This window comes from Juglans regia, chromosome 4 (assembly GCF_001411555.2).
Source record: "Juglans regia cultivar Chandler chromosome 4, Walnut 2.0, whole genome shotgun sequence".
In the NCBI taxonomy this organism is placed as follows: domain Eukaryota; kingdom Viridiplantae; phylum Streptophyta; class Magnoliopsida; order Fagales; family Juglandaceae; genus Juglans; species Juglans regia.
Genome location: NC_049904.1, coordinates 2,910,671 through 2,921,295, shown reverse-complemented (window position 1 = coordinate 2,921,295; position 10,625 = coordinate 2,910,671). Strand labels below are relative to the sequence as shown.

General features: G+C 33.3%; 1 protein-coding gene across 1 annotated transcript; it reads right to left on the bottom strand.

The window, feature by feature from the left end:
- Positions 1–4,189: 4,189 nt before the first annotated feature.
- On the bottom strand, positions 4,190–4,588 carry LOC118348138 (glycine-rich protein 5-like). Its single transcript, XM_035689119.1, has one exon. The coding sequence runs from the start codon at positions 4,586–4,588 to the stop codon at positions 4,190–4,192; it is 399 nt and encodes a 132-aa protein (XP_035545012.1).
- Between the last annotated feature and the right edge of the window lie 6,037 nt (positions 4,589–10,625).

Sequence of the window (10,625 nt, the reverse complement as noted above, 5' to 3'; positions counted from 1 at the left end):
AATTATATTTGAAGATTCGATATGATATTAGTAGTTATTTATTTTAGTATATAATTGAATATTTATTAGATTAGTTTTTCTAGTAAAAATTTAATTATGTATAATATTATGACATGTTTTCTAGAAACTTTAGTAGCGTTTAGTACTTTGTATAAGTAATGAGCTACAAAGTAAGATTAGCAAGCTGCGCAACAAGGTAAGTAGTTTGCTCATAAATTAAGATTAACACACGTTAGTTAGCTTAGATAAATTATTATTAAAGTCAGTTCTTTGTCGGCCAATTTTTATGTATTACGCATGTCAAGATTTAAGCAAGCTTGTCATTCATCATAGTACATGATCATGTTAATTTTGCATCATATTTAATTCAACATTTTATAATTATCTTTGTCACACATCTTACGTTACATAAGACACGTAAATTTTCTTAAGATCAAGTGTATGGTAAGATCATAATAGTTTAATAAGATGATATTCAAATGTATGGTACCAATACAGATTCATGGGTGATGTGCAAACCACGGACTCAAGCGTGATTCATGATAGTATGGTAGAATACTACTCAACGGTTCCCCTAGTGGCCAAAGGATGTGGGATCGGCCAGTGCAAAACCTTGCACACAGAGTTAAGTGTGTTGGCCACTTATATCAATCAATTAATTAAGATAAATCAAGGTCATACACAACATAAATATAAGTATGAAGTACAGTCATGAAATTTATTCTCATACATGATTTTTTTATGAAAAGCCTTATGTTTATTATGTTTTCATTGTGATGGGTTTCTTATTGAATTCTCGACTCATTTTAGTTTAATTTCAAGTTTTTCTAACCAACTAAGTGAGGATGATGATGATTACGAGCAGTCGGGCTAGACTTAGAAGGAGCAGACAAATGAGATTTATTGAATTCTATTTTATGATTGTCTTCTCCATTTTAATTATGCAAGTCTTTTGCCAGATTATATTTATGAAAAATATGTGACATGCCTAATCCTAGGGAAAGGGGGAGTTACACTAGGCGCGCCCAAAGGCTTCCAAACCCACTGTAGCTATTGCTCATACTGAGAGTCCCACATCTCTCACGAGTCCCTCTAGCGAGTTTTCTGAGCCTACTTTCGCCATCTCCATAGCTTATCTTGACGATCTAATTAACCAGGTTCTCACCTGTTCTGGTAATGCATCTTCCTCTTGCTTTTTAGTCTTGCGAGGTAAAGCGTCTCCTTTCCTCTTTGAGGCATATTTCTTGTTTAGCTGGCATTTGACTAATCCAATATCAATGTTCTTATAATGTGAAGAATATTTTAAGTTTAATGTTAATTGACAATGGAGATGAGCCAAGAGGTGATGAAAAGGCTCAAATTGCATTTACTTCAGATGATGTTAATAATGTTCATTCTGTGAATTTGTTGAGTAATTACGTACCATTGCTAATACGGCTGATGCATGGTCAATATCTTAGAGAGCAACTTCAATAGAATGAATACAGTCTGTAAAATCATCATTTGTTACAAAAATTTAAACTAATAAAATGATGTAAATTTTATTACTTGTATTTTATTTTTAACACTTCTCTTCATGTATAAGCTAGGCTCTATATCAATTAGTAGGTCCATTAACACGTGAAATATTTAACTAATTAATTTAATGGAATGTAGAATTAGGATTCAAACTCAAAAAATCTACTATGATATTATGTAAAATCAGAACTTGTATAGAAAACTTAAATTGATAAAAAAAATTATATTTAACTATTTGTATTATATTTCTAAAACAGTTAACAAAGAAGAGGATGTTATCACGATAAAGATCTTTTAACTCTTCCTGAAGTATGCGCAGAGCAAGCCAATATCATGTTGTCATCAATTGCTGTCATTTTATGCTGAATGATCAAATCGTGTTGATCTTATCTCAACGAAGTTTCAAAGAAATTGAAATTAGTTCTTTTTTTCAGAGACGTTCATACAGAAGGGTAGGACGTCACGCCGTCCTGCGAAACATAAAATTAATTAAGAAGCTGCATGCGTCTCTTTGACCTCCCGAGCAAATTATGATCACGTGGCTTTCACGAATAAGGTTGATTTGGTTACAAAATCTAAATCATCTCATTTTATATAATCATTATAATTTTCTTAAACTCTAATATAAAATATAAACAATAATTTAACTTTATCAAATTTTAAAATAAAAATTATATTATAATAATATTTTATTTTATTTTAACCAAACTATATATAAGAGTCAAGACTGGCTTTCTAACATTAACATATGTATAGCTGGTTATGAATTTGATCATTTTCCTAGTCAATTCAAAAAATTGTGATGATGAAGTATTTTTTTTTCTTTATTTGAAATTTGACTATAATGCTAGATACAATCCCGAGTACATAAGTTTCGTACATTCTCTTTAAAATAAGTAGAATTGATCATCGTTAATAAACATGAGTTTTTCACGTAGACTCCTCAGATTTAACCACCTTTTTTTTTTTTAAAGTACATGCATAGAACTTACACATTTAGGGTCACTTCATTATTTTCTTGGAATAGAGGTAACCAACCCAAAATCCAAATGGTCTTTTTCTAACTCAAGCTAATCTGATTTGCTGACCCGCACAAATATGCACAATTCCAAAACTGTTTCCACACCTATGTCACCTTCTGTTAAATTGTCTGCACTTGAAGGATCTTATTTTGAAGATCCTCATCTATACAGAAGAATTATTGGCAGCCTCCAGTATCTAGCCTTCACTAGGCCAGATATTTCCTACGCTGTCAACAAAGTTTGTCAATATATACACTCTCCACGCTTGCCCCATTAGCAAATTGTAAAAAGAATTCTTCGGTATCTCAACCTTACTCGTAATTTTGGTTTGCATTTTGGTCCTTTTGTCTATTTAAAATTATCTGCATTCTCCGATGCTGACTAGGTTGATTGTCCTGTTGATCACAAGTCTACAGGAGGATACTGCGTATACTTGGCTCTCATCGCATTTCTTGGGGCTCAAGAAACAGCACAAGGCACGTCCCCATTATAGCAGTGCATATCAGAAGAGTCCAGAATTGTTGCTATGCAAAAGTCCAAAATAACGGATTGTAATGGTTGTGGTGCCAAGCTGTGTCCCAATCCTATACATAGCGAGCTGTCATTTATTGAATAAATAGAGCTGAAAATAGCCATACATTTGTGTGAAAAAGGGTTCTGTAATTACTGTTTTTTCTACAATGAAATCAATCTAATCCCGTCTACTGCACTCTCCCTTTCAGAAAATGCAAGCCAAAGTTCAAACAGAACAAAAAAAATGGCAACCTAGTTTTTTTTTTTTTTTTCACATAGAAAATATAATCTCAACTCATCTTCACTTCATTTGATTAACAATAATAGTTTCATTAGCATCTTCGCGTTGTCAAAATTCAAAGTTCAAACTCCTTGCCTTCGTTTCCCAATTTGAAAACTTACTGTCCTATTATTTCTCTGCTTTAACAATGTTTTCAACGATGTTTTCCCAATCTGTCCCTCCACATATATAGGAGTCTGCATAGAACCACATTAATACATTATTAAAATATTATTTATGAGTAATATTTCATTCAACGAAGTTACCAAGTTACCAATGGCTTTCCTTTTATATGTACGCAGCTTAGACTAATGAAATCATGTTCTATCTCAAACGAAGTTTCAAAGAGATTCAGAAGATCACAGGCCGACGACTTTAACGGTGGAGGAGACAGATCAGGGTATAATAATGGCACAGGAAGCTGCTTGGCAGCTTCCCTTTGAGCTTTCGTGTATAAGCGTACAGTTAATTGACGTTTTGCTTTTCAGGAGCTCGATCTTGAATTGGTCATGCAATAAGCCACACCCACACAAGAGGATCAAACTATCACCCTGCTAGCTAGTTACCATTCAGGATTCCAAATGTTATTTTGATCATGAAGTGGAAATTAATACTGGAAAATCATATTCAGTATTTTGAAAATTACAGCAACCAAAATCTTTCAAATTTCCCTTGGGACATAGAAAGAAAAAAAAAAAGAAGAGCAAAGTGATATAATTAATTACATGGGCTGAACTTCTAATGATCTCTAGATCCAGAAGGCAGAAACGAAAGGTCTTTACAAATGACCCATAATGGTAGTAGTTTTATGATCACTATGGCCACCATTTGGTCAGAATCTGAAACATCTTTTGTCTCAACAGCCGCCGCCGCCGATTCCTCCTCCACCTCCACCTCCGCCGCCGCCAAAATCTCCCACTCCTCCTCCTCCTCCTCCACCAGCTCCACCGCCGCCACCAAAATCCCCTCCTCCTCCTCCCCAACCTCCACCTCCACCAACATCTCCTCCTGATCCCCAGCCAGCTTCAAGCGCCCCAGCACCATCATCATCATCACCACCATCATCACCGCCACCCTTGTCTTGTCCGCGTCTACCTCCGCCTCTACCAACAAAACCACCACCTCCAAAAGGACCATTACCAGACCCCGTTTTCCCAGAACCTCCACGTCCTCCACACAAGAAACCCAGAATCATAAGTATCAAGATCATCGACCCAAAAACGGCCGGGATAATTATAAAGGGTGTATTATCCATCTTCATAGCAAATTAAATTAATCAACGTCAAGGATATGAATTCCTCGTAGCTAGCCTTCCTTTTATATGTACTGAAGGGAGGAATCGTAATGATCTGACTTTCGAAATAGAAGTTTATAATTGAAAGCTTCAAACATTCTCTCTGTGGAAATATTTGACCAACGCTTAAAGAGAGGGCGCTGTTCGGAGACATGAAAAGCTGGTCTGCTTTGAATTTTTCAGAGTTCATTTTATGAAGCAAGGATTCTCTTTCTGCAGACGTTCAAATAAAAACATCGACTGGTTGTTTACGTGCAAGTCATGCTGGTATTCTCACTTCTCACGATACGCGCATATGGAGTTTTTAATCGGCACCAAGTCGGGCTAGAAAAGTCCTTTCTTTCTTTCTTTCTTAGGATGAAAATATCATACACTAAATTACTAATAGATATAGCAACCTGTTGCTCAGAAAAACTAGGAAAATATTCAACTGGGTATCTCACGAGTGCACATTAACAAAGCCACGTGGCCAACTCGATCCGAACCCAAAATAAGCAACCCGATTAAAAACGTTTTAAAAATGGGAAAATTTTCGATTATATTTTGAATTGATTAAAATATATGTGTTAATCAACGTCGTTAAAATTTGATTGAAAATAAAAATAAATACAGAAGTGAAATCGGAAGCAGGTCCGGATGGAAATTCGGCCGGACACAATTACATGAGTTCGGAATTATTTTTTTCGGCCAAAAAAAACACGGGTCAGGTCGGAATTAAGTAAAACTTCCGACCAAATATTGTCATAATTTAAGGTTAAAAATATAAATGACATACACCCAATGACCCAAAGTCAGAAAACTACCTTAGAAATTAATTAATCATTTAGCAATAGTATATACATAAGTGACGTTAAGATATAAAATAATAAAATCTACCTCTTTTTATAAGTTTAAGTTTTTGAGATAAGTGGTAATTTTACATAGTATCAGAGCAGAGGTCTTAAGTTCAAATCCTGACTCTATATTCTATCTCATTTAATTAAATATTTCACTTGTTAGACCTACTCATTGAGGGAAAGTTTGGCCCACAAGTGATCAGGTGGAGCATTACGATCTAAGATAATATATAAAATCTACCTCTTCTTATAATAAGCTTAAAATTTTGGGATAAGTGATAATTTCACAAGTGAGTCCTAGCATTTTTAAAATAGCCGCAACTAAAATGACGTTTCGATCCACCCTATTTTCCAACTAGAAGACACAAACGATGGAAACCTGTTCGCCCCAGCCTGGTTACGACAATTGGGAACTCTCATTTGTTTGAATGGCAACAAATAGGTATTTGCGACAGAACAAATAATTTTTTTAATCATAATTAATACTTCTTCGCAGCGACATAACTTTTAATTTTTTGTGACCAAACAATTAGTTATTTGTGCAAGAATTCCCGCAAATACCTACTATTTGCGGCAAAACAAATAATTTTTTTAATCACACGTACTTATTTGTGACGACATACTTAATCACATATTTGCAGCGATTCTTTTTACTACAATAATTATTTACGACCATATTTAAACATGGTTGTAAACTTTTTACAGGAAAACATATGACTATTTACAGCAACAAATATCGCCATAAAAAATGAAATTGCCGTAATATACCTTTTGAGACGCTTTGTAACTGTCTCCTAGCGGCGAAAACAAATTAAGGAACGGGAAAAATGTTCTGCAGCAATTTAATTTTAGCGTTTTAGTTAATCGTAAAAATATAATCTATCAAAGAACAGAAATCAAAGTAATAGACTAACTATTTAATTAATACAAGCAGTACGTAATAAAGGACCAATTTAATACATTAACTAAAATAATTTATGTAGCACGAAAAGATAAAAATAAAAAAAAACCACGTGCACATGAGCACCAACGTCAGACATTGCATGGGTAACCTAATTACAGACAAGCCAAACTTATATTACTAAAGATGGCCATCAAATTGATCTTAATTAGCAGCCATGCATGCACCCACGAACACAAACTCCTGATCAATCACCACGTACCACCTCCTCCACCACCATCACGGCCACCACCATTACCGCTATCACCTCCACCTCTACCTAGGCCTATAACCCGATCAAATCGATTTGGATTTGGGCCCGACCCGACCCGACCCGACCCGACCCGGCCCGACAGCATGGGTGACAGACAAAGATCCGACCGTTTGTTTGTTTTTTTTTTCTTTTTTAAATTTGTTTTTATTTTTTATTTTTTAAATAACAGCTGGGTCAAATTGCTTCTACAAGAAAATTGTATCTCTGTGATAGTGCCACGACATACTATAACAGGCTTTTTGACATTAACTGCAGGATAATTATTTAGAACTTTCATCTGTGTGTCAACTTCACTAGAAGGCAACAATATTAGAGTACACATCAAATGTGCACTTTAAATATGTACACAAGTGCAAATAGTTGTTTCCTTTTTTTTCTCTTTTTCTTTTAAGAAATTTTTAAACATATACCCTTAACTATTAAGAAAAAATAACAAAAAATACAAATTAATTAATAGTCACTTCTTTAACCATTAAAAAAAAATTAAAATATATGAGTGGACACATTTAGTGAGCATATTTAGAGTCATACTAGGATTTTTCCAATTAGAAAATCAACCGAATCTTCAAACCTTTGTGAGTTGGATTCCAACCCGCTATGGTGACAAAGTTACCTTTTCGGGTGAATAGTAACATATGAGATAGCGCCACGTGGCACTTGGTTTAAACTATTGTCAAATCACTACGTGGGATGTCTAAATCGACTTAAAATCACTAGGATTATTTTCTGGATAAGCACTTCACACATTCCTATCCACTTATTGGAATAGTAATAGAAACTATTTTAAGTGGGCTTGGACTGATTACATGGGCTTCGTTTATACGTTGGGCTTGGTTTTATTGTATTTCATAAACTATTATATTATTTTAAGTTGGGCTGGCTTTAATATTTTAAGTTAGGCATAATTTTACTTGGATAAATATGTTAATTTATAAACTTTATTCTTTAGAAAATGCTTAAGGATTTTAAATCAAATTACCAAGCATTAAAATTATGATTAGCATGTAGTAATACTAGTTTACAAGAATTTTTAATATTAAGTATTATTAAGTTTATTTTATGAACTAAATGTTTCCACCATTATTTTATAGATTTAGGTAAAAATATATTCCTCCCTAAATTATATTTGAAGATTCGATATGATATTAGTAGTTATTTATTTTAGTATATAATTGAATATTTATTAGATTAGTTTTTCTAGTAAGAATTTAATTATGTATAATATTATGACATGTTTTCTAGAAACTTTAGTAGCGTTTAGTACTTTGTATAAGTAATGAGCTACAAAGTAAGATTAGCAAGCTGCGCAACAAGGTAAGTAGTTTGCTCATAAATTAGGATTAACACACGTTAGTTAGTTTAGATAAATTATTATTAAAGTCAGTTCTTTGTCGGCCAATTTTTATGTATTACGCATGTCATGATTTAAGCAAGCCTGTCATTCATCATAGTACATGATCATGTTAATTTTGCATCATATTTAATTCAACATTTTATAATTATGTATGTCACACATCTTACGTTGTATAAGACACGTAAATTTTCTTAAGATCAAGTGTATGGTAAGATCATAATAGTTTAATAAGATGTATATTCAAATGTATGGTACCAATACAGATTCATGGGTGATGTGCAAACCACAGACTCAAGCGTGATTCATGATAGTATGGTAGAATACTACTCAACGGTTCCCCTAGTGGCCAAAGGATGTGGGATCGGCCAGTGCAAAACCTTGCACACAGAGTTAAGTGTGTTGGCCACTTATATCAATCAATTAATTAAGATAAATCAAGGTCATACACAACATAAATATAAGTATGAAGTACAGTCATGAAATTTATTCTCATACATGATTTTTTTATGAAAAGCCTTATGTTTATTATGTTTTCATTGTGATAGGTTTCTTATTGAATTCTCGACTCATTTTAGTTTAATTTCAAGTTTTTCTAACCAACTAAGTGAGGATGATGATGATTACGAGCAGTCGGGCTAGACTTAGAAGGAGCAGACAAATGAGATTTATTGAATTCTATTTTATGATTGTCTTCTCCATTTTAATTATGCAAGTCTTTTGCCAGACTATATTTATGAAAAATATGTGACATGCCTAATCCTAGGGAAAGGGGGGGTTACACTAGGCGCGCCCAAAGGCTTCCAAACCCACTGTAGCTATTGCTCATACTGAGAGTCCCACATCTCTCACGAGTCCCTCTAGCGAGTTTTCTGAGCCTACTTTCGCCATCTCCATAGCTTATCTTGACGATCTAATTAACTAGGTTCTCACCTGTTCTGGTAATGCATCTTCCTCTTCCTTTTTAGTCTTGCGAGGTAAAGCGTCTCCTTTCCTCTTTGAGGCATATTTCTTGTTTAGCTGGCATTTGACTAATCCAATAACAATGTTCTTATAATGTGAAGAATATTTTAAGTTTAATGTTAATTGACAATGGAGATGAGCCAAGAGGTGATGAAAAGGCTCAAATTGCATTTACTTCAGATGATGTTAATAATGTTCATTCTGTGAATTTGTTGAGTAATTACGTACCATTGCTAATACGGCTGATGCATGGTCAATATCTTAGAGAGCAACTTCAATAGAATGAATACAGTCTGTAAAATCATCATTTGTTACAAAAATTTAAACTAATAAAATGATGTAAATTTTATTACTTGTATTTTATTTTTAACACTTCTCTTCATGTATAAGCTAGGCTCTATATCAATTAGTAGGTCCATTAACACGTGAAATATTTAACTAATTAATTTAATGGAATGTAGAATTAGGATTCAAACTCAAAAAATCTACTATGATATTATGTAAAATCAGAACTTGTATAGAAAACTTAAATTGATAAAAAAAATTATATTTAACTATTTGTATTATATTTCTAAAACAGTTAACAAAGAAGAGGATGTTATCACGATAAAGATCTTTTAACTCTTCCTGAAGTATGCGCAGAGCAAGCCAATATCATGTTGTCATCAATTGCTGTCATTTTATGCTGAATGATCAAATCGTGTTGATCTTATCTCAACGAAGTTTCAAAGAAATTGAAATTAGTTCTTTTTTTCAGAGACGTTCATACAGAAGGGTAGGACGTCACGCCGTCCTGCGAAACATAAAATTAATTAAGAAGCTGCATGCGTCTCTTTGACCTCCCGAGCAAATTATGATCACGTGGCTTTCACGAATAAGGTTGATTTGGTTACAAAATCTAAATCATCTCATTTTATATAATCATTATAATTTTCTTAAACTCTAATATAAAATATAAACAATAATTTAACTTTATCAAATTTTAAAATAAAAATTATATTATAATAATATTTTATTTTATTTTAACCAAACTATATATAAGAGTCAAGACTGGCTTTCTAACATTAACATATGTATTAGCTGGTTATGAATTTGATCATTTTCCTAGTCAATTCAAAAAATTGTGATGATGAAGTATTTTTTTTTCTTTATTTGAAATTTGACTATAATGCTAGATACAATCCCGAGTACATAAGTTTCGTACATTCTCTTTAAAATAAGTAGAATTGATCATCGTTAATAAACATGAGTTTTTCACGTAGACTCCTCAGATTTAACCACCTTTTTTTTTTTTAAAGTACATGCATAGAACTTACACATTTAGGGTCACTTCATTATTTTCTTGGAATAGAGGTAACCAACCCAAAATCCAAATGGTCTTTTTCTAACTCAAGCTAATCTGATTTGCTGACCCGCACAAATATGCACAATTCCAAAACTGTTTCCACACCTATGTCACCTTCTGTTAAATTGTCTGCACTTGAAGGATCTTATTTTGAAGATCCTCATCTATACAGAAGAATTATTGGCAGCCTCCAGTATCTAGCCTTCACTAGGCCAGATATTTCCTACGCTGTCAACAAAGTTTGTCAATATATACACTCTCCACGCTTGCCCCATTAGCAAATTGTAAA

Coding starts and splice junctions, on each gene's coding strand:
- LOC118348138 (XM_035689119.1), bottom strand. CDS start 4,588: ATGGATAATACACCCTTTATAATTATCCCGGCCGTTTTTGGGTCGATG.